The sequence below is a fragment of the Ictidomys tridecemlineatus genome, chromosome 1, assembly GCF_052094955.1.
Source record: "Ictidomys tridecemlineatus isolate mIctTri1 chromosome 1, mIctTri1.hap1, whole genome shotgun sequence".
NCBI classification, from domain to species: domain Eukaryota; kingdom Metazoa; phylum Chordata; class Mammalia; order Rodentia; family Sciuridae; genus Ictidomys; species Ictidomys tridecemlineatus.
In genome coordinates this window covers 49,203,598-49,229,238 of record NC_135477.1, presented here as the reverse complement: position 1 = coordinate 49,229,238, position 25,641 = coordinate 49,203,598, and the positions used below count along the sequence as shown (strand labels likewise).

At 35.9% G+C, this 25,641-nt stretch overlaps 1 protein-coding gene across 2 annotated transcripts; it reads left to right on the top strand.

The window, feature by feature from the left end:
- Nucleotides 1–1,851: 1,851 nt before the first annotated feature.
- Nudt13 (nudix hydrolase 13) lies at nucleotides 1,852–19,038 on the top strand. 2 transcript variants are annotated; one of them, XM_005325921.5, is made up of 9 exons: nucleotides 1,852–2,003; nucleotides 6,894–6,986; nucleotides 10,193–10,332; nucleotides 12,196–12,330; nucleotides 13,236–13,342; nucleotides 14,066–14,191; nucleotides 14,523–14,634; nucleotides 15,592–15,746; nucleotides 18,539–19,038. In XM_005325921.5, the coding sequence occupies exons 2-9, from the start codon at nucleotides 6,904–6,906 to the stop codon at nucleotides 18,737–18,739; spliced, it is 1,059 nt and encodes a 352-aa protein (XP_005325978.2). In that variant the 5' UTR covers nucleotides 1,852–2,003; nucleotides 6,894–6,903; the 3' UTR covers nucleotides 18,740–19,038. The 2 variants fall into 2 exon arrangements, with proteins under 2 accessions (XP_005325978.2, XP_013214311.2); XM_013358857.4 differs by having other exon boundaries at nucleotides 15,583–15,746.
- Nucleotides 19,039–25,641: the final 6,603 nt, after the last annotated feature.

Sequence of the window (25,641 nt, the reverse complement as noted above, 5' to 3'; positions counted from 1 at the left end):
ATCAAGTTCTATAATCTATGAGCATCAGATTCTTTATAACATTCCAATATTTTTCAATATTTTGGTTCAGTTTTCCTGACCCACGCCTGGTCAGAGATATACCCTAGGTCTATAGAACATTATAGTGGTCAAAAGCACAGTTTCTGTCTAGAGTTTGACAACTCAGAGTGAAAGTCCCAGCCCTTCTTCTGACTAGCTATGTAAATACAGACAAATTATTTAACTTTTCTTAGTCTCTGTTTTCTTAAAACAAAGTATAAAGTGCAAATAATAATACATATTACATAGGATATAAAGATTAATGATAAATATGTGACACACTTAGCATTTCACCTGCAACGTTTTCCCCTACGTGCACTCCACCATCTCTTTGGAATTCATTGACATTGTATCTTGTTTCCCTCAAAATTTCTGTACCTTCCTTAAAGATAATGAATCAAACTACTCAAAAGCTTCAGTTCATGTCTAATGGAAGAGGTTCAAAAGAAATGGCTGGTCAACTAACCAGCTCTGCTCTTCCTTCCCATTATGATCTAGGTACATATCAACTAGGAAATTTTGGATTTAGTTATCCTTTTCCTCTACAGCCGGACTTCCACATACAATGATTCTTTTAAAATATAAGTCAAATCATTTAATTGTTCTGCTCAAGTCCTTCAGTAATTTCCCATCCCTCCTCCCATAACAGCCAAAAACATTGCAATAGTTTAAGAATTTAAGACTTGTAAAAACCCTATGTGATCTAATACCTGACTACTCTTTGACCTCATTTCTGATACCATCCTCTGTCCTAGCCTTTCCTCAAACCTGTCAGACACATTCCCACCCAGGCCTTTGGATATGCTCATTTTGTTCTGTCTACAAATATTTTCCTATGGATATCAACTTGGCTTCTTCAGTTATAGCCTTTGGGGTCTTTGCTCAAATATCGCCAAGTAAGGCTGACCATTCTGTATAAAATAGGAAAATTATTCCTCTTATTAATTTGCTTTATTTTTCTCCCTAGCACTTATAACCCTCTGACAAATTATATATTTACTTATTTGTTTCCTTCTATAAACTGCAAGTAACATATGTTCGTGTATTCGATTCCTTTAATAGTCCCAGGCATATTTGATGTTTGTTAAATATATGCTAAATGAATGGCCTCCAAAGTTGTCTTTTCCTATAAGTAACTTCAGTAGTAAGAAGACCAACAGGGCAAGACCAAGGGGAGGGATTGCTTTCTGTCAGATGAAATGTTCTTCTTCAATTAATCAAAGGATAAATTCTACTCAAAGCTCAAACATAGCTTGACACAGTCCTATTTTTTTAAATTAACAGAATTTCAAGAAATGTTAGAATTAGCTCTAAAGTGGACAGAGATAGAACTAGAAAAAAAAAAAGTGGAATTATCTGAGTCCCATTCCCTTTTGCCCTATCCCCATAATCTATGCATTCTGTGTTTCAGAGTGGATTTATAACTTTATCATTTTATTATTTAAAAATGGATATAATGCCACTTTACTTTTTCAACACATGGTATTTCTCTTGGTATTAAGATCTTAGGGGGCTGAGATTTGGCTCAGTGGTAGAGCACTTGCCTCAGCACCACATGAAATAATAAAGATATCGTGTTCCTCTACAACTAAAAAAGAAGAAGAAGAAGAAGAATTTTTTTAAAAAGATGTTAAAAATTCATTAACAAGACTGTGGTTAACTTTGCAATTAGAAAACACAGTGCCATGCCTAGGAATTGAACTACAGTTCCCAGAGTGCATCTCTTAGGAGAACTCTGGGAAGTGTGGCAGAAGTATGCTTTTTGACAACCATAGAGAACTTTATCAAGCATAGGGATTAAATAACATTTCCCAGAGTGCTTCTTTTAGGAGGATTCTGGGAGGTGTGGCAGAAGCAACAATGGTCTCTCCAGGGAAGAGAACCTGTTTGAACTTGAACATTTGGAGTTTGCTGGTTTTTGCTGATTCTTGAGGCCTAGGAAGACACCCCCAAAAGAATTCAGAGTGAGTACAGTAGAACAGAAATGTGCTCAGGTTCTAAGTGCAAGAAGTTATTTTATAGGGAGACATAATTAGAACTTAATAAAAGCTCTTAGTTACAGTGTTTTACAATTTAGGTTAATCTCTTCTCTGTCTTGAAGAAACCAGGGGAATGACCAGTTTTGCACTTGTGAAGCTATCTCATTAACTACAGTTCATCACTTTCTGATACCTCTTTGAAGAGTTGTTTAAAAATAGAATTTGCTAACTTCTCACTCTTTGCCTTAATTTTTTAGTTAAAGGAGGAAACACCATCTTTTAGAAAGCAAGTCATAAGACCTTGAAATTTGTACCCCGGTGATTCCTCAGGTCCCCATATTGTTGAGGTCTATAGTCATGCCAAGATAGATGGACTCTCTCCAGAGGGCTCTCCCAAACATCAGAGTCTTAACCTCTTCTTGGTGATAGTAACATAAAGACTTGAAATGAGTTTTTTTTTGTTATGCTTTTAGGCTTTATAAATTAATCCTTCTCCTGGAAAGATGAACAGAATGAGAAATGTGTGTGACTCATTGATTTCAGAGAGTTCAGAGAAATTGTTAATCTTAAGGTCATCATTTATTAGTTTTTGATAAAAGTAATATTATTTTTCATTTCTATTAAGCTATGTACTTTAAAGGGAAAAAAAAAACCCAAGTCAGCCATGATAATTCAACCATAGGCTGGTAGCAGAAACTGGGCAAAACATCAGACAGCCAAGTACACTGGGCTTCATAGATTTGTCAATAGTTAAAACCACAACCAAATAGTTCTTGCAGTTCCCAGGATCCAAAAAATATTCCAAAGGATTTCCCTTTGACTCACAGGGAATATGCTGAGGTATTTCCAGTAACAGTGGCTAAGAAACAGCCTCATTGACCAATTAGTCCCAGGAACTACTATTTTATGATACTTTCTTTTATTCAAAAAGGAATAAGTACATACGGTTATAAAAATGTTTAAGTGCAAACTGGACAAGGTGGCACACACCTGTAATCTTAGCAATTTGGTAGGCTGGGGCAAGAAGATCACGGTTTGAAGGCCAATTTCTGCAATTTAGCAACACCCTGTCTCAAAAGAAAATAAATAAATAAAAAGGGCTGGCGAGGGGCTAGGGTTGTGGTTCAGTGGTAGAGCACTCACCTAGCACAGGTGAGGCACTGGGTTCCATCCTCAGCACCATGTAAAGATAAATAAATAAAGGTTTTTAAAAATAACGGCTGGGGATGTAGCTTAGTAGTACAGCATCCCTGGTTTTTTAATCCCTAGTGTTGCAAAAAGAAAAAAAATTAAGTGCCGAAATGAATAAAGTAAAAATTACAAGTACCTCTTTCAGCCCTTAGAATCTCCTTCCCTCTCTCCCGAATTAGTCACCGTTAAGAGTTTGGTATGGGGCTGGGGATGTGCACTTGCCTGGCATGCATGCCGCCTGAGTTCGATCCTCAGCACCACATACAAACAAAGATGTTGTATCCGCCGAAAACTGAAAAATAAATATTGAAATTCTCTCTCTCTTAAAAAAAAAAAGAGTTTGGTATGTGTATTTCTAGTCATTTGAAAAATATAAACAAATACACAAATTATGTACTCTGGAATATATGTATATGTCCATTTCTTTATAAATTCATTAGACCATGCTGACCAACCAAATATTACTTACTTTTTTCCTCCAGTTTAAGGCATAACTGGCAAACAAAAATCATATATGTAATATACATGCTATAACATAATATGTAAAAATTATATATATATATGTATGTATGTATATATATGCGTCAGACAATTTTGATACATGCATTCATTATGAAGTTATTAAATCAAACTAATCCATCACCTCACATTCTTGTGATTTTTTTTCAATTGTAGATGAACACAATACCTTTATTTTGTTTTATTTATAAAACAAAATATTTATTTACTGTGGTGCTGGAGATTGAACCCAGGGCCTTGTGCAAGTACTCTACCAACTGAGCTATATCCCCAGCCCTATTTATTTTTTTATGTGGTGCTGTGGATCAAACCCAGTGCCTCACACATACTAAGCAAGTGCTCTACCACTGAGCCACAACCCAAGTCCTTGATTTTTTTTAAATTGTAGTAAGGACACTTAAGATCTATTCTTAGTAATTTTCATATATATAATACATTAACTATAATCATCATGCAATACAGTAGATCTCCAGAATTTAATATCCTGTCTAACTTAATTATCCTGTCTAAAGTATAATTTTAGCGCTTTTGATCAACATCTCCTATTGACCCCTTGCTTTTCGTACTTAATGATAGATTCTGAATAAACTTCCCTATTACTACATAAATATTTTTTAACTGTTATATTATTTTCTATTTATTTTTAACAGCAAAGTGTGTTATTCCATTTCATTATAATTTTTAAAACATTCTTGTACATGTCCTTCTCTTCCTAGAATAAATTCCTAGAAGTAGAATTGTTAGGTGAAAGGAATGCTTATTTAACATTTTAATAAGTATTCCTAAATTGATCTCTAAAAATATTGTTTCAATTCACATTTTCTGAATTGTATATGAACTAGAAATATTTACGTCAAATATAAATATTGACTGAAAATACATTTCTCCCAATATATCACACAAATCCCTGGGTTATTAAAATGGGGATTTTACCTTTAAATACTGTCTCAAAGAGTGCTTTGCAACCCACATATCACATATTGCCTTCTGTGAAAGCTAGTTATATATTTGTATTCTCTCTCTTGCTAAAGTTTCTTGAATGTAGGAATTTTCATCCTATAAATTTTTGTGCTCCCTAAGAGAGACCCTGTATAAAGTCAATATTCAACAAATACTTTGTTGACTCCCATTGCTAAATATATTTTACCCTTGCTTAGGACATAGATTGCAGCTAAAACTATCCAAGGATTAGTCACCAGTGACTCATAATTATGCAACCAAGAAGTAGACCTCAAACTTTACTTATTCCTTTGTAGGTTAAGGTCAAAGCTTGCTTCCCTTGGGCACAATTAAAGGGATGGCTTATTATTTAGTTGTACTGATTTTCCCATTTTTTTCATTGAAAATTTGTGATTTTTTTTTTTTGCTGCTAATATGAAAGGTATTTTCATGGGGATGAAAATACTACTGACATACAATTTAAAAGAAACCCTGCTGGGGTTGTAGCTCATGGATAGAGCACATGCCTTGCACATGTAAGGCACTGGGTTTGATCCTTAGCACCACATAAAAAATAAATAAAGATATTGTGTCCATATTTTTTAAAAAAATCTTCTAAAAAACAAATAAATAGGGGCTGGGGTTGTGGCTCAGTGGTAGAGTGCTTGCCTACCATGTCTAAGGCACTGGGTTCGATTCTCAGCACCACATATAAATAAATAAATAAATGACTATCAATAACTAATGCAAAAATATTTTTAAAATAAATAAATAAATAAAAGGAACCATGGGGGCCTTGGATGTAGCTACTGGTAGAGTGCTTGCTCAGCATGCCCTAGGCCCTTGAGTCAATCCCTAGCATGGAAAAAATAAATAAATAATAAAAAGAACCATATTTTTCAGAATGGATTCTTCAGATACAGTTTTTTCCCCCCCTCTTCCAGTGAGCTACAAAAGATAGAAACTGTCTTGGATCCATGTGAATTTATATAGCTGCCTTTTGAAATATTTTCCTAGTGTCTATGATTTTATATTTTTCTTATCTACAGAATTTCCTATTAACTCATTCCTAGAGGGATGTTGATTTTTATGTATTCTGAGAAACTTTGTTTCATTACTATGAAGATATCCCAGGCTTTTTACTTGGTCTATTAATTAGAATAATGCTTGACATTTTAATAAATAAACTTCAAATTTTCAGTAGCCAAGTCGGATGCAGTGGTATGTGCCTGTAGTCCCAGCTCTTTGGGAGGCAGAGGCAGGAGAATCACTTGAGCCCAGGAGTTCAAGACCAACACAGCAAGATTCTATCAAAAAAATTCAATGGCCAGCAATATAACCTAATAGCAGAATACATGCTCCCTGCACAAGGCCTGGTTTCAATCCCCAACACCAAAAAATAAAAATAAAATCATTTTAGTGACTTAATATGGCTGAAGCTCTTATTTCTTTTCTTTTTTTTTTTAATCTTTAGTTTATTTCTTTATTTTTATGTGGTGCTGAGGATCGAACCCAGGGTCTCGCACATGCTAGGCAAGTTCTCTACCACTGAGCCACAACCCCAGACCCATCTTATTTATTTTCTTGTAGTGCTGAGGATTAAACCCAGAGCCTGTGCACACTGGGCAAGTGCTCAATCGCTGAGCTACATCATCCCTTAGCCTATGTGGTAGAATTTTATTTCTCATTCACAAATAACCCAACCTAGAGCATCTTTGGTCAGTAGACAGCTTTTTCTCCATGTGTGAAAAAACTTCACCATCTAATCTATCCTTTTCCCGTGGAGTCTTACAAGGAGAAGGAGAAAAAGATAATGGAAAAGGCATAACCACTTCATGGTTGCTTCAGCCTAGAAGGGACATACCACTTCCACTCATATTCAATTGTTAGGATCCAGCCTTTGTTTTCCCCACATGCAAGGAAGGAGAGAGATTTAGGCCATAGCCTGGCAGCCATCTCCCAACAACAGTTCCACAATATGAAGGATAATTAGGTGATTCTCACAACTTATCAGCTTGGCAGAACAAATTTCAATTTTGTAGATTAAGAGAGAAGCTCTGAAAAATTGAGATCCTTAGGTTTGTTAGTGGTGGAAGTGCAATGGCGAAGCCAAAATCACCTAACTCTTAGTTTCTCTTAATATTACAAAGCCATCCTAACCTGGCTTAAAATATAACTCTTGGTGACTCATTACTTTAATTTTCTTTAAACTCCTTTTTTCTCTAGGGATCTCACAATGTCTCTGTATTGTGGAATAGCTTTCAGAGGAAAATCCTTTTGTTGCTATAGGCTGCTGTCAACCTATGTCACTAAGTCTAGGTAAGTTGTGACTAACCTGAGCCCTGACTATTCTATTCTGGGCCTAATAAGTTATGAAATCTAAACATCTCAAAAATCCCATTTTGAGGATTAAATATGAAATTACCATTAAGAATGTTCAATGTAAATTATTTATCATTGAAAAGATTTTAAACAAATGAAATTTCCAATAATATCTGAAATACCTAAAATATCTCACACTCTTGAAGGTGAATTCTGTTAAGACTTTGGGGCTATGGATGTGGCCCAGTGTTAGAGCACTTTCCTGACACGCATGAGGCCTGGGTGCTATCCCCAGCACCACCCAAAACATAAGGATAAGATTTTGTCTCTTCCACTATGATACCCTTAGTGCATAAAACAGTGCAACTATGAAGTATTACTGAATATATTAATACTGAAGTATTAACTAATGAATAATAAGGAAGGAGTTAAATAAATTAAAGTTCATGCATAGATGGAATAATAAACACATTAAGAACTATATTGAATAACATTTCATGAAGTTTCCTGAAAATAACGCGAATAACTCCAATACCTCCTTCCCCCCGAAAGAACTAACCTTCAACGAAAAGCAGACTAGAAAATAAAAACCTAGGGGCTGAGGTTGTGGCTCAGCGGTAGAGCGCTTGCCTCACATGTGCAAGGCCCTGGGTTCGATCCTCAGCACCACATACAAATAAATAAAATAAGTGTATTGTGTCCAACTACAACTAAAAACTAAATACTTTAAAAAAAGAAAAGAAAAGAAAAATCTATAATCACACAGAAAGATAACAAAGGAATTCTTTGTCTTAGCCTGGAGAAATTTGAAATCACTAGCCTGCTCTCATAGTTTCAGGGTTTGAATGTTTGCAATCTCTGTGGTATAGCCCAAGAACCCCCACCTAATAAAGGAACTGAAGTAGTAATCCTGGACTGATAATACCTCTGGGACACCTTGCAAATCAAATGTAAAACCCTTCAGGAGCCAGACACACACAACCAGGCTCTCTAGTTAGCCTTACCAAACTTGAGTGCCGAGTGCAAAATTAATAGGCATAAAATTCTTCATGAGCAAGAGTGTTCAACAACAAAATTGCAAAATTTTTTGATATTTTTGGACATTTAGATGTTTGTCCTTCTTACACTGAGACTCCAAAAACAATAACAAAATTATTGAGAAGTCTAAGAAACGAGAATCTTAAAGTGATTAAATATATTTAAAATGAATTGAGGCCAGAGTTGTGGCTTAGTGGCAGAGTGCTTGCTTAGCATGCGTGAGGCACTGGGTTTGATCCCCAGCACCACATAAAAAATAAACAAATAAAATAAAGGTACTGTGTCCACTTACAACTAAAAAAATATTTTAAAAAAATAAATAAAAATAAAATGAATTGAAAGCATGAGAAAAGAATAAAAGTCTATAAGTAAAGAATATGTTATAATATAAAAATGTTTATATATGTTTAAGAAGAAAAGAGTACAAAAGAGTAGGTATGACTGATTCTAAATATACCTATACATGCACTGATGTATAATCTTAAAGTTTGTAGAGTTCCAAAGTGTAAATAGTGATCATCTCTGGTAGAATTGCTGATTATTTCCTTTTTTTTAAAAAAAAAAAACTGATAATTATATATTTTCTGATTTCTAAAGAATGACTTTGTAACGGGTATAAGAAAAAACAGCTAAAGGTTTTCTTGGTATAATTTTAGCATAGTAACTTCTATACTATTATAACTAAATGGAGAAAATGAATTATTTTAAAACACAGTTCTTTACTGAGGAGAGAATGAGTATGAGGAACTTTTGGACTTAGTTCCTGTTCCATTTGTGGGTGTTTTGCTTTTTAGGGTCATTGGGGCAGAGCACAGGTTGTACCACTCTTACTCTTTTGTGAAAGCAACAGTATTTGTTCCATTATTTATATTTGGTAACTTCTTGGTCACTCTACTTTGACAAACAAGGAGTCTTTACTCCCCATTCCAGGCTGCAATCACTTAAAATGAGTTTTAAAATATCAGAGGTCTTAAAAGATCCAGTTTCTTTTGTCTTCTAGTTATAAAGAGCTCATTATAATTACCTTTATTACACAATCAAAATAAGTTCCTAAAAATGGCTACTGGAATGTGTTTGTCATTTTGCTTTGTATTTTCACTGTTAAGCCAATGCTCCCTACTGATGTTACAAATGCTCCCAGATCCTACAGATTTTCTGATTTCTGTCAGTAAATCATATTTTCCACTTACTTGACAAAATATGCCAAATACCTAAGAATCTGTTTTAGGGTTTTTGATAGGCAAAAATTTTTTTTTTGTTAATTCCAAGGCCCAAAAAAGCATCTGTGTTCAATCTCTACTAATCACATGGACTCTGACTCAATTCCCGAGGATCTTGAAGGAAGAGATCAGACCACCCTTAATAAAGGTATTGGAAAAGCCTAGAATTCCATTTTATCTCTTTCTGAGAAATCAATAAAAGGATGTTTGTTTTCCCACATTTTTATTTTGGCTATTGAAAATATTGTCCTCATTAAACAAGTCACATATAGGCTTCATCAGTGGTCCCTTCAAAACAGATAAGCCGCCAATAGTGTCTACTTTTGGAGCTAGATGTTTAAAGTCAGGGTACACTGAAGATAAATGTGTTTCTTATCTTTACTCGATCAAATGAAAGCTCCTGAAGGTATAGTGTCTGCTCCTTGGCCGTCTGCAGTAATCAAGTCTGCTCCTTTCTCTAGGTCTTCTTTGGTTGATGTTTCATTATGGTACCTGTTTTCCTTTCACTCCACTGCCTGTAAATTCTTGCCTCACAGTATAATATTGGCAAAGTTCCTTGAGGTTCATTCAGTAAATATTTTATTACCCTCGAGGTTCAATAAATATTTATCAAATTGAGCCATTCAGTATGCTAATGACAGGTGCAGAGCTGAGAAAGGCAGACTCTGCCCTTAAGAAGATCAAAGTCTTCCAGGGGAGTCAAATGAACAAATAGTGTGACAGTGCTCCCACAGAAGTGTGGGCAAGGGGTGCAATAGAATGAAGAACAGAAGCAGTGATTGCCTGTAGCCACCTCAGATCCTTTATAGAGCACATTAGAATGCAAATAAATAAGTAAAGGGAAATAACCATGGTGGGAGAGGGATGTAGGAACAGAATTCTCAAAAATATATGCTATGCTAGTAAGTATGGTCTTGTAATGGCTTAATTATTTCCCAAATGCAGGTATTTATTTGAACTGAAAGAAGATGATGACGCATGCAGAAAAGCCCAGCAGACAGGAGCATTTTACCTCTTTCATAGCCTGGCTCCTTTGCTGCAGCCATCAGGACATCAATACCTGGTCCCCCGGCTGAACCTATTAGGTAAGCCCAATGCGGATGGGTAGAGTAGATCACCTGTGGCCACTAAGCAGAATTCAGTCCATATTGGATCTCAGAGAAATATTCTTGGACTTTAGCATCCAAATTTTTCAAACGGCTTCTGCATCTCAAGCTTTTACAGCTGCTTCTGCCAATTAGTCATTTATTGTATGGACAACCTTAGTTGACCAGTCAAGTATTAGGTGATGATATGAACTCTAATATTTTAAACCAGAGGTCAACAAAACTGCTATGAAATGGAATCTGCTGCCTGTTTTGTAAAAACATTTGTTTTTTCAGTGCTGGGGACTGAACCCAGGGCCTCATACATGCTGAACACACTCTGCCATTGGACTACATCCTCAGCCCCTATAAATAAATTTTTACTGGAACAGAGCCACAGTTATTCGTTGACATACTGTCCATGGCTGCTTTTGCCACACAATGGCAGCTGAGAATTGTGACAGACTGTATGACTCACAAAGCCTGAATTAATTAGTATCTCTTTATAGAGAAAGTTTGCCAACCTCTGCCTTACACTGGTGATTTCCAGCTTCCATGGAGTTGTAATTGTTTTACTGTTTAAAATTTGCATCCTTTCTTAGTTTTTACTAGATAAAAAAAAATTTTTTTTTTTTGTACTGGGGATTGAACTCATGGGCACTCTGTCCTGAGCCACCTTCCCAGCCTGATTTTGTATTTTATTTAGAGACAATGTCTCACTGAGTTGCATAGTACCTCATTTTTGCTGAGGCTAGCTTTGAGCTCATGATCTTCCTGCCTCAGCTTCCTGAGACACTAGGATTACAGGCATGTGTCTCCTAAGATCAAAATTTAAAGTGAATTAAAATTAATTTGTTTAGAGAACTCTTTTTTAGTGTGTATAAATATAGATATCTAAGCAGTTGGGATTTAGTGTTTTTGTTTTTTTTTTTAATGAGATCTCAATATCTTACTATGTTGCCCAGGTTGGCCTTGAGCGCCTGGGCTCAAACAATCCTCCTGCCTCAGCCTCCTGAGTACCTGGGACTATAAACCTGTACTATAGCACCCAGCTGGGATTGGATATTCAAATATTAACTTTCAGTTTTATATTGATACATAAATATAACAAGTCACTATATACTGGCTAACTTCTAAATACATTGCCAGTAAATTTCTGTCATGGGTCAGATGTTGGAGTACTTGCATAGGTAGTTTCCAACAAATACAAGGACTCCACTCGAAAGCAGTAAACATTTTTTTCAATGCCTAAAGAAGTTGACTGTCACTCATTTTATGAATGAAGAGGTGTGTTCCTTGTATCATACAATCGTAAACAGAATTATACAGAACTCCTCAGATTGCCGTTGAGAAATGGAGGCCAAAGAAGTAAAGTGATTAACCAATGAATGTTATACAGCTAATTAGCTTCAGAGCAGTGACTTTAAGCACAGTTGGCCTCCATATCCTCAAATAACTGTGGATGCTAAAAAAAATTTTTTTTAAATTGTGACTGTGCTGAACATGTATGGACTTTTTTTTGTTATTTTCCCCTAAACCATACAGTATAACAACTGTTTACTTAATGTTTGTAGTGTATTGGTGATTGCAAGTAATATAGAGATGATTTAAAGTTTATGGAAGGATATACATAGGTTATATATAAATACTATACCATTTTATATAAGAGACGTAAGCATCTGAAGATTTTGGTATTTGTAGGGGGTTGTATAATCAGTCACCACAAATACTGAGGGGCAACTGGTTAGTTAAACTTCAAGCTAAAGTAGATGATTTTCTGAAGTCTAATCTGGCTTCGATGATATTATTGAAACTCTTGTTTTTGTTTGTTTGTTTGTTGTGTGTGTATGTTCTGTTTCTTAGAGTTGGAAAGGCTCCTGGGTAAGTTTGGACAGGATGCACAAAGAATAGAAGATTCTGTGCTGATTGGATGCTCTGAACAGCATGAAGCATGGTTTGCTCTGGATCTAGGTCTGAATAGCTCCTCTTCCACATATGGTACATAACACTTTCTAGTGGGTACTTCTCAGCAATTCTCAGACTTTGAGATTTCACAAAACAGTATTTCAAGAAAAATTTTAGGAGTACAAAAGTTATCAACTTTTAATTTTTTTTTAGTAAGGTCATAAAATTTCTCTCATTTAAAAGAAAATAAAGGACCTTTTTAATGTTTGCTTTCTAAGCTAAGTGGTGCGTACACAGATATTTATTGTATTTTCTCCATACCTTTATACTTTTTTTGCATTTATGCACTTTAATATATCATACACAGATGGGATATAATTTCTCATTTTTCTGAATGTACATGTTGTAGACACATTTTAAGTCTTAAATATTTTATAAGAAATGTTTTGAAATTCATATCATCATAGTATTGCTCTTACCAATGCACAGAAATGAGTGTTACCATGGAGTAGATCTGGGTCCCCAGACGATCAGGTGGGAACCACTCTGCTTTAGATTTATGGCTCCTATCAAACTTTCCTTCTCTCTTTTTAAGGGTCTGGGTGTAAATGTAATGATGCTGGAATGAGGTTCAGAGAGGAATTTAGAGGTCCATTTCATCTCTTTTCTAGGGAGAGTTTGTGACTAATTCAAATGAGTTTATTGCCTTGAAGAAGATCTTGAGAAATACTATGCTCTAATGTTTCCCAAACTGGCCTGACCATAAGAATCACCTGGTGCTTATTAAATAAAGAAAGAAAGAATTCTGGGCCTCACTCCACACCTGCTGCTTCAAAATCTCCAGGTAGGAGCTTGAGAACCTGTATATTTTTTACTTTTCCCAGTTGAGTCTTATTAGGCAAGTTTGGGAAACACCGATCAATCAAGATAGACTGGGGTAGGGGCTCAGAGACAGATTTGACAATTGTTTAATTTCCTTCTCTCTTCTGATTTTCTAGCCTCCTTACCAAAATCTGAATTGGAGACAGAACTCAAGGGGTCTTTCGTTGAGCTAAGGAAAGCTCTCTTTCAACTAAATCCAGTGGATTCCTCCTTGTTATTCACAGTAGGTTCTGATTTATCAATTCTGTAGGAAATTTAATAAAGTTGGGTCAAATCCATGAGTGCTACGCAAGACTAGAATGACATTTGATTTCTTCTTTTGTGGATCATAGCCCTGCTTCTTCTTTATTTTATTCTTGTTTTTGGCAGAATTGCTATCAAGGCTCTTTTCTCCTAAGGACATGCAGATCTATGGCAAGAGAGCCATCAGCCTCATAAACATTATTATTGGCCCACAGAAGGACATACAGAATGTCTTTAGCCTGAGAAATAATTTTTGAATTGTTTTAATAACTTGTCCTCACTGCTTTAGATTCTACTTCATTTGGCACTTTGATTGTCTATTTGATTTAAAAACTCTGAACACTTAGTTGCAAAAAAAAAAAAAAAAATCCAGCCTATTAAAGAGAAATACATGGGGGTGTCATGTATACTAAAAAAGGTTTTCTTTTTAAGCTGGTCATGAATACATGGGTGCTTGTTATCTTTTTATATTTTATTTAATAATCATAATACACTCTGTGCTTCCTTTTATTCATATTTCTGATGCTAGGGGAATATATCCAGATAGTTTCCTTATCTTAAACAGTTAGTAATCAATTAAAGATAGTGAGGTGGAAAGGGATTTAGTATTTCCCTCTACGTTGCTCTAGATATCAGGCCCAGTGCTGTTGTGGATGAATCTTATTCTCTCCAAGTGAAACCAGGCCCCTCTCTGTATTTCTAGGCTCAATCTCTTCTCCGTTGGCATGATGGTCATCAGTTCTGCAGCAGAAGTGGGCAGCCCACCAAGAAGAACATGGCTGGCAGCAAGCGTGTGTGTTCTTCCAATAAGATAATCTATTATCCACAGGTAAGGGTTGCTTTAAGGGAACAGTAATCCAAAAAGGCTGTGAGTTACACTGTCCTGTACAATCAAAATGCTTCCTAAGCTGGGCACGATAATGCATGCCTGTAATCTCAGTGGTTAGGGAGGCTGAGACAGGAGGATTGAGAGTTCAAAGCCAACCTCTGCAATTTAGCAAGGCCCTAAGCAACCCGGTGAGGCCCTAAATAAAATACAAATAGGGGCTGGGGATGTGGCTCAGTAGAAAAAGGCTTCCTTAATGATAATTAAGGAAGTTAGCAGGCCCAGTTAGCAGGCCCCAAAGTGCCAGTGTCTAATTTCTATTCTCTTTCTCTAGATGGCTCCTGTGGTGATCACTCTGGTGTCTGATGGGACCCGGTGTTTGCTTGCCCGCCAGCACTCCTTTCCCAAGGGACTATATTCTGCTTTGGCAGGTTTTTGTGATATAGGTAAGAAGTGTGGGGGGATATACAGGTGATAGTGGGGGACAGAAAATCTTATTAATAGTCGACATTTCTCTGTTTTGTTACCATACTTCTTTGAATCTCAAGCACCATCTTTCCTATTATATCAAGAAAACTGCCTTCTGGCATTATGAATTTCCAATATTGTGTTAGGCAAAACTTCAAACACAGTTAAGAAGATTATACATAGTGAACACCCATTCAGCTACTACCTAGAGTCAATATTATTTATGTCACTAATTTTATTGCATATCCATTCATCTATCCATCAATTCATTTTATCTCTGATGTACAGATTGTGGACCTAGTATGCTTTTCTCTAAATACTTGAGCATGCATAGTACTAAATAAGATTTCCATATTTATTTATAAGGTTGTTGTTTGTTTTCTTTCTTAGTTTATTGGAGCAAAACTTAAAAATGGTGAAAAGTGAGATTTTTATTAAAGGTAAGGGCAGTAGTAGCCTCTCCCATTGAAGCCCTTATATAATATAGTTATAATATATAACTATAGTAGGAGCTGGATGCGGTGGCACACGCCTGTAATCCCAGCAGCTTGGGAGGCAGAGGCAGGAGGATCACAAGCTCAAAACAAGCCTCAGCAACTTAGTGAGGCACTAAACAACTTAGTGACATCCTGTCTCTAAAATATTTTTTTTTAAGTGTGGAGGATATGGTTCAGTGGTTAAGCAGTCCTGGGTTCAATCCCTGGTAACAAAAAAAAAAAAATAGGTGAGTATGTGTGTGTGTGTATATATATATATATATATGAAGAGAGAGAAAGAGAGAGAGAGAAACTCAGATATTGAGGACCTCCCAAGAGTATTTTATTGAGACTTTAGAGCCAGTTTTTTATTCTCTTCACAATGGGCTATCATGGTACAGAAACATGATGCAAACTTCTGGCTACAGAACTGTCCTGAATTAATCTGAGTTCTTGCAGGTGAAAGTGTGGAAGATGCTGTCCGAAGGGAAGTTGCAGAGGAGGTGGGACTGGAGTTGGAAAGACTACAGTACTCTGCATCCCAGCACTGGCCCTTTCCTAACAGCTCACTCATGATTGCTTGTCATGCAACCGTGAAACCAGGGCAGACAGAGGTAAATTCTTGTCTTTCATTTACTCTGGGATATTTCCTTTGCTTCATCCAATCTGCTGGTCTGCAAGTAGTCAGGGAGCTAGTGAGTGAGTCTAGTCCAGCGGGTGTAGATTATACAGTGATATGTAAGATTCGATTTATACCCTCAAGGAATTTGCATTCTAGTAAAGGAAACCAATAATTGCCACTCTTCCTTGCACATATATCAATCATAAGACAATTTCTTTATATTTTTAACTACTGAGGTATAATTAGCATATAAAAAGCTATAGATATTTAATATATCCAACTTGATGGGTATTTAGATAAATATACCCCATGAAGCCATCAATTAATCTTTATGAATGTCATCAACTTACCCAGCATTTCCAAAAGTTTCCTCTTGTCTCCTTTGTTTTTTTTTTTTTTTCTTTTGTGGTAAGAGCCATTTGCAAAAGATCTATCCTTTTAGCAAATTTTAATATATTCAAAATAGTACTGTTAACTATAGACCCTATGTTGTACAGGTCTCCAGAACTTATATTGTATATTATTTTATATTTTGTGTACTTATTTTATATTCTTTGACCAACACCTATCTATATTCCCTTCCCTCCAGCCACTCCACTCTTTGTTTCTATGTATTTGACTCTTATATTCCACATGTAAGATCACACAGAATTTGTCTTTCTGTATCTGGTTTATTCCACTTAGCCTGCCCTCCAGTCCATCACCTTGTTGCAAATGCAGGATTTCCTTCTTGTTTAAGACTCAATAATATTGCATCATCAGTATATGCCACATTATTCATTCCTTAATAGACATTTCAGTTGTTTCCGTACCCTGGATATTGTGAACATAGGAATTCAGATATTCCTTCAAGAGACAGATTTCATTTCATTTAGATATATACCCAGAAGTAGTATTCCTGGATTAAATGATCATTCTATTTTTAATGTTTTGATTAAAAAAAAGATAACAATATGGAGATTTAAGTTTTTAGTTGTTGATTGACCTTTATTTATTTACTTATATGTGGTGCTAAGAATCAAACCCAATGCCTCACACATGCCAGGCAAGCGCTCAACCAACTGAGCCATGACCCCAGCCCTCCATATTGTTTTCTATAGTGACCATACACATTTAAATTTCCTTCAGCAATGTACAGGATTCTCTTTTCCCCCACATCTTTGCCAATATTCATTTTCCTTTGTTGCTAGCTATTATCAGGTACGAGGTGATATCTCACCATGGTTTTAATTTACATTTCCCTGGTAATAAGTACCATTGAACATTTTTTTATATATCTTTTGTCCATTTGTATTTCTTCATTGGAGAAATGCCTATTTAGGCATTTTGCCCATTTTTAATTGGGTTATTTGCTGTTGAATTGTAAGAGTTCCTTACACATTTCGGATATTAACTCCTTATCATATAAATGGTCTGCAAATATTTCCTCCCATTCTGTAGAGTGCCTTTTCATTTTATTGTTTCCTTTCCTGTGCAGAAACTTTTTAAAAATTTTTTAAATTTATATATGACAGCAGAATGCATTCGAAGTTTTATTACACATGTAGAGCACAATTTTTCATATCTCTGGTTGTATACAAAGTATATTCACACCAATTCATGTCTTCACACATGTACTTTGGATAATAATGATCATCGTGTTTCACCATCATTTCTAACCCCATGCCCCCTCCCTTCCCCTCCAACCCTCTGCCCTATCTGGAGTTCATCTATTTGCAGAAGCTTTTTTGTTTGATATAATCCTATTTTTGCTTTTGTTGCCTAGCTTTTGATGTCTTATCTACAAACTCATTGCCCAGTTCAGGGTCTAGATGCTCATTCCCTATGTTTTCTTTTAAGTGGTTTATGGTTTCAGGTTTTGTTTTTTGGTATCTGGTGCATGAGTAAGGATCCAATTTCATTCTTTTGGCAGTCGTTTCAACATCATTTATCTGATAAAATTTTATTTTTCATCTTTAGATTATACTAGTACCTTAAATAATAGGCATAAAATACATATATCAAATTTAATGACCAATTTTAGGATTCATCTCATTGCTCAAGTTAGTCAGGATCTTGGGGGCTAACAATATAAAATTATAGGAACTTCTGGTTTAAAGGTGCTTAGATGTTGTCTTATCTAAGCTCATCTCACTCATTTTCCTCTGTGGCATTTCTGATAATAGCACTGTGGTCCTTGCGAGCCAAAGTGTGCCCATTATGTGCTTTGATTTTAATAGAATATTCTGTTTTGATTTCCTGTGGACAAAGTTTGCATTTGTTTGCTTCCTGCAAAGAAGATACTGTGCTTTTGATTACCATTAACCCTTAATCTTTACAAAAAATAGTAATATTTGTAAATTCTCTTTTAATTCAATCATACAATCAATGGAAGCACAAAGTAAAACAAGTATTATTCATAATTTACCACTCACTGTTAACCACTACTCTTGATATTTTAGTATTTGTACTTCCAGAATTGGTGGGGAGGGGCTTGCTTTGAACCCAGGATCTCCTGCATATGAAGCACATGCAGAACCACTGAGCTATATATACTCCTAGCATTATATTTTCAGGATTTTTTAAAAAGTATCCTATTTTTAAAAACTCTTATTTTTTCAAATGCATTTAAGTCTCATTCCTAGTTGTACTTCTCTTGTGTCTGGGCCATATCTAGAACTGAGTTTCATTTAACCTGTACATTGGGTGTTACCTTCCAAGGTAGTCATTTTCTTATTTTTGGCCATAGTCTTTTTAAATTTTATAGTTCCTAATCTTACTTTGTTCTATCCTCATGTCTTTCAGATCCAGGTGAACTTGAGAGAACTAGAGGCAGCTGCCTGGTTCAGTTATGCTGAGGTGGCTGCAGCCCTGAAGAGAAAGGGCACCTATATTCAGCAACAGAATCAGAGTTTCCCATTTCTCTTGCCCCCAAAGTTAGCCATTGCCCACCAACTGATTAAAGAGTGGGTGGAAAAACATGCCTGTTCTTCCCTGCCTAATTAGCCCAGGTAAAGCCATTGAGATCCCTCCTTGGATTGCTGAAGGGCATACCAGAGATCCGTTATAAAGGTGAGAAGGACAACCTCAAGCTAACCCACAACAAGACAGCTCTATCAGCAATATTAATGAAAAGAATTTCTAATAAAGGGCCATTAAGAATGCCAGTGTAGGGCTGGGGATGTGGCTCAAGTGGTAGCGCTCGCCTGGCATGCGTGCAGCCTGGGTTCGATCCTTAGCACCACATACAAACAAAGATGTTGTGTCCGCCAAAAACTAAAAATAAATAAATATTTTAAAAATTCTCTTTCTCTCTCTCTCTCTCTAAAAAAAAAAAAAAAAAAAAAAAAAAAAATGCCAGTGTAATCTGCTATGGTGGTGCAGGCCTGTGGTCCCAGCTACCTGGGAACATGAAGCAGGAGGATCGCTTGAGCACAGGAGTTTGGGGCTAACCTGGGCAACATAATGGGACCCCTATCTTTAAAAGAATGCCATTGTGATAGGAAAAACAGATGAGATGTCAACTATAAAAATCAGAGGGAAGCATGAAGATTAGTGTGGATGTAGACCTTTGATCACTCATTTTCTCTCAGGCCTTAGGAGCAAACATCTGGTACATGGCTTGTTAATGCTGTGTTTTCTGTCTGCCAAAATGTGCCTGGGGTAATTTTGGTGAAAATCTTTATTTTAGTACTGAAAATATGTAGCAAGTTTCAAATCACTACTGAGTTACTTTTTATCCCCCAGAATTATGAAAAATTGTGCAATATAACATTTGTGTACAGGTACATTCTTATATATGGTAATCAAATAAAACTTGTATTTCTTTTTTTTTTTTTTTTAGAGAGTGAGAGAGGGGAGAGAGAGAGAGAGAATTTTTAATATCTATTTTTTAGTTCTCGGCGGACACAACATCTTTGTTGGTATGTGGTGCTGAGGATCGAACCCGGGCCGCACGCATGCCAGGCGAGCGCGCTACCGCTTGAGCCACATCCCCAGCCCCAAACTTGTATTTCTTTAAGTCATCTGAAAGGTCGAGGAAGGAGGGAACTCGGGTCTTCCTGGGAGTACTCTGCCATAAACCAGAGGGAGTGAGGTTCTGTTGAAGCAGTTGAATCTCAGTGGGGCTCAAGATGATTAAACACTATTTTTGTGTTCTCAGCTCTGTGGCTTGTTCAATTTGTGAGTCAGTGAAAGGACTACCAGTTTGCCATGCTTGTTTTCCTAAGTGTAAAAGAATCACTGTCATTTACGTACCCAGAAAGGGCTGATTAATTTCAGTTAAGAGATTAGCAAGGATAAGCAAAGGTCAACCTGAACCATGGGATAAACCAAATTTAGGATAACTCATCATTCATATAGGCTGATCTATACCTTGTCATAAGTGAGGAGTGTATTTGGGAAAAATAAAATATATTTCCACACCTTTGCTCAGATGTATTTTTTTCCTATTCTATGAATTAAGTATTTTAAAACATGAGGATGGGAATGGGTAGGAAAGATCCCTTTTTGATGTGACAATAAAATGTTTTAAGTGTACTTTCCAAGTCTGCAGCACAATTGAAATTGTGTGGAAGAGATGCTTTTAGAGGCCAGGCCTGGGGCTGCGGCTCAGTGGTAGCATGTTTGCCTGGCATGTGTGAGGCACTGGTTTTTTGATTCTCAGCACCACATATAAATAAATGAATAAATAAAGTAAAGGTCTATCAACAATAAAAAAATAATAACTTGGGGCTGGGGATGTGGCTCAAGCGGTATCGCACTCGCCTGGCATATGTGCGGCCCGGGTTCGATCCTCAGCACCACATACAAAGATGTTGTGTCTGCCGAAAACTAAAAAATAAATATTAAAAAATTCTCTCTCTCAAAAAAAAAGAATAACTACAGGAAGAGCCATTTCTTCAGATGATTCTAGGCCCTAATTTATGAGTAAAAGGCACAAGCCCCAGAGACCCTTAAGATTATTCACACATTGATGTCCCACAGGACTAAGCAAAAGAGATTCTAGAATTGGATAAGTTGGAGAAATGAACTTCCTTTTGACTCCAAAGGGTCATTGCTATCTTCCCTGCCAGCAAACCATCAATGGTTTGGGAAAATCCAAGTGCCTTTATCCACTGTCCTTGAGAGATAAAACGTGATGGGACTTTATTGTCCTGTTAGATTGGCAGCTTGCCTTTCCCTGGGGTGAACTCAGAATGTAGAAAGGAAATGCACTTAGGAAAGAGAGGACCAGAGATTTCTTCATTTCTTGTAATCAGAAGAAAACAGTGCAGGGTCCATGTGTATTACTGTCTGCCAATCATTTCCATTTCTGTGGGTGTGTTTGTGAGCACATGTGCACACATTCCCTATCTGAAATACCAGTAGAAAGGGTAGTGTGCAGGGTTCTGGTTATGAGTTTCTCAAACTTACCCTGGAATAACTGTTTGCTTTTTGATTAATGTGTTGGTTTTTGTTTTTTGGAAAAGAAGAGACTAACAGTCACAACCCTGAACTTTGTTTTCCTAGCACAAGTAGGAAAAAGGCTTTGCTATAGAAAATGATATCTGAAAACAGGCAGAATACAGGGTTAGGGTACTGAAAAAGGCAGATAAATAGAAGAAACTGGTACAAAGTTTTGGGACTGGAGAGTGAATGTATGCAATGAATTATGGAGGTGCTGAGAATAAATAGAATTCAGCTGAGTCCATGATGTAGCATAGCAAAAACAGGCAGAATGTTAAAACAAATATATTTGTCACCAGCATGAGCTTGGCTTAAGGTCAGGTAACCATGGTAACATAAATTAAAAAGCAATGAATTCATTCCTTATTTTTGCCTGTTTTCCTTTCTCTGCTCAACATTTAATCTTCCATGAAGATAAACTTTATGTACCACAAATACATTGTGGAAAAACCTATTTCTCATAATCAATCTGGAATAGCATTCTTACAAATGAAATGTAACTTGGAAGCAAATTATAAGAATATATTTACTTAAAACATTTTAAATGGTTAACATCATTTAAAATGTTGCCTTGTGTAATAAAAAAGAAACATTTTTCTCTGCTGCTTTCTTTTTTATATATATTTTATTTTTTTAGTTGTAGTTGGACACAATACCTTTATTTTATTTACTCATTTATATGTAGTGCTGAGGATCAAACCCAGGGCCTCACGTGTGCTAGGCGAGCACTCTACCACTGGGCCACAACCCCAGCCCTCTGATGCTTTCTTAACTACTAGTACAATGCTTTCCCTCTTCCTCAGTTCATTTCAGTCAACACTGCTATGAAAACAAGAGCAAGGACTGAAGGAGGGTATGATGTAGTTTGTGATGTTCACAAACTATAACACCATTCTCCTAATTCCTCTCTTTGTCACTGGAAAGGAGCTGTATAGAAAAAGCTAGGTACCCTGTACTCAGGGGTTCTGCATCCTTGGATTTGACAACCATGGGTTGAAATTTTTGGGGAAAAATTTTATCTGTAAACATCAACCGTACTTGTTTATTTCTTTTCATTAATTTCTAAGAATACACTACAACAACTATTTACACAGCACATACATTGCATTAAGTAGTATAAGCAAGTGTACCAAATTCAAAGTATATATGCTATAATTAAAGTATAGAGGAGGCTGTATGCCAGGTTGTATGTCAGCACTGTGCCATTTAATATAAGTGACTCAAGATCTGTAGGTTTTGGCCTGGGGTAAGGGTCCTGGAACCAATCCCCATGGATACTAAAGGACAATTGTACTTTCACTGTCATTACCTTTACAGGACAAGATATATCAGGGCATATTTTTTCTGCATACAATTAAGGGAAAAACCAGAGACTCAGATTATAAAAACATGGTTAGTCATACGGAGCTATTTGTACTGACCTTATTCATTTTTGGAGGAATATGAGGATCATCTTAAGAGATAAACACATTTCATCTTGGTAATAGATACAGTAGTTATATTATCAATTTAAGAAACATTTCTTCTTAGTTAATAGATGTATGAGTTATATTAGTATCAAGCAGACTCAATTAATTCAAACTCATGTAATGTGTGAAACATCCCAAACAGGTAAATCCATAGAGACAGAAAATAGATCAGCAGTTCTAGGAGCTAGGAAGAAGGAGGGAGTAGGGACTGACCATTATTTGGTACAGGGTTTCTTGGTGGGTTGATGAAAATATTCTGGAATTAGATAGTGGAAATGGCTGCACAATTTTGTAAAGAATACTAAACTACTAAATGGTACACTATAAAGAAGTAGATTTTTGGTATGTGATTATGTCTCAATAAAACTTATTAAAAAAGTAAAGTCTTCATCCTGACACAGGAGCATACTTGCAAAAATTTATCTACCATAAACTCAGAATTAAAAACTACAATGAGCCAGGCATGGTGGCACATGCCTGTAATCTCAGCAGCTCAGGAGGCAGAGGCAGAAGGATCATGAGTTCAAAGCCAGCCTCAGCAATTTAGCAAGTCTCTAATCAACTCAGTGAGACCTCGTCTCTAAATAAAATATAAAAAAGGGCTGGGGATGTGGCTCAGTAGTTAAGTGCTCCAGTACCCCTCCCCCGCTAAAAAAATACCACAAGAATGAAAAGTGAATGAGTTGAAATATATCATTTCAATCTATTTCAAAATATTCTGGTCCCCACCAAAAGAAACCCCACATCTATTGGTAGTTTCCCCTCACTCCCATCCTCCCAAACCTCTGGCAATCACTAATTTAATTTGTGTGGATTGCTTATTTGAACATCTCATACCACTGGAATCCTACAATGTGATCTTTTGCAATGGGCTTCTTCTCTTGGCATAATATTATAGTAGGTAATAATACCTCACAAAAATTTTCTTTGAGGGCTGGGGTGTGGCTCACCTAGCAAGTGCGAGGCCCTGGGTTCGAGCCTTAGCACCACATTAAAATAAAGGTGTTGTGTCCAGCTACCACTAAAAAATAAATATTTTTTAAAAATTCTTCGATGGCTTATCTAATGTCTCTGGGAAGTTTGTGATTTCTATAATGATTACTCCTTCATTGGGTTTAAAACTATTAGGAAAAAAGCAAAACAAAAATAGGATTACTTTTTCACTGAAAATTGAAGCATAGCACATATATATAGCAACAATAACCTGTCATTAATCTTAGTAACAGACAAGAAAAGAGATTGAGTATAAACCAGCAATCGTCTGTGATCACATACTTTCATAAAATCTGTTCTACTTAGGAAAATATAACCTGATGTGAAAAGCTTGAGTGCCTGATTACCTTTTTTAAAAAAATATTGTTTTAGTTGTCAATGGACCTTTGTTTTATTTCTTTATATATAGTTCTGAGAATTGAACCCAGTGCCTCACACATGCTAAATAAGAGAGATCTACCGCTGAGCTACAACCTCAGATCCCTGATTACTTTCTGAAAAAGTACTTTCAAGTTTGTCAATTCAAATTATTTGTTTCTAGACTTCCTATTTAATTCCAAAAATGTCTCATGCTGACTTTAAGCTACTTCTTTCAGACAATGCTACTTCTTGCTTTTTTTAAAAAAATATTTTTAGTTATAGATGGACACAATGCCTTTATTTTGTTTATTTAGTTTTATGTGGTGCTGAGGAACAAACCCAGGGCCTCACAGATGCTAGGCAAGTGCTCTACCACTGAGCTACAACCTCAGCCCCCTTGATTTTTTTATATGTAATGTTTAAAAAATATTTTTTATTTGTAGATCGACACAATACCTTTATTTTATTTATTTATTTTTATGTGGTGCTGAGGATAGAATCCAGTGCCTCATGCATGCTAGGCAAGCACTCTACCACTGAGCCACAACCTCAGCCCCTATTCATTAATTAGTTAATTAATCTATCAATTTATTTATTTATTTTTATATGGTACTGAGGATTGAACCCAGTGCCTCACACATGCTAGGCAAATGTTCTACCACTGATCTACAACCCCAGGGTTTTTTTTATATTATGATCACTGATAAAAGTCTTAAGTCTACTGCAACATTCAAAGCTAGTCATAAATTGTGTACAAACCAGTGTACTATCTATTTATTTTATTTTTATTAGTATTACTTTTTCAGTGCTAGGGATTGAACCCAGGGCCTTGGGAATGCCAAGTAAGTGTGCTACTACTCAGCTTTATTTTTATTTAATTTTTAATTTTTGGTACCAGAAATTGAACCCAGGGGCACTTAACTATTGTCACATCCCCAGCCCTTTTATATATATATATATATATATATATATATATATATATATATATATATATATATACACACACACACATATATATATATATATATTTTAATTTAGAGTCAGGGTCTCACTGAGTTCCTTGGGACCTCACTAAGTTGCTGAGGTTGGCTTTGAATTCACAATCCTACTGCATCTGCCTCCCAACCTCTAGGATTATAGGCACGTGCCACCACACCTGGCTTACTTTACTTTTTAAAATAGACTATTCGTCTCACAGTGAATCACTGTTTTCTTAAATATCATGAAATAAATGAAAAAAGAAATAAATACAAGATAAAAGAGGAGCTGATATATCAAAGACCCAATTAGTAATGGAAACAATAAAATAGAGAAAAACTTGTCTTGAGTTCATACATAAGGGACTATTCTGTGACTAAAACACAAAACATTTTTCATATTTGTAGAATGTTACACATGCTTTATGGGAAAACTTTGCATAAGAGCAAGTCTAAATATATCAAATGCTTAAAGATATATATTACTCTAAACTATTTTTTAAATGGGATAAATCTTAATTTTAAAAATATATCACTGTACTCCACAGACAAAGGAAGACTCAATTACCCATCCATTTCTACAAGAAGTTGATTTATGAATATGGCTGTGTTCAATTCTCTTCCAACCAACATCACCTAATTCATCAATTCACATAACACA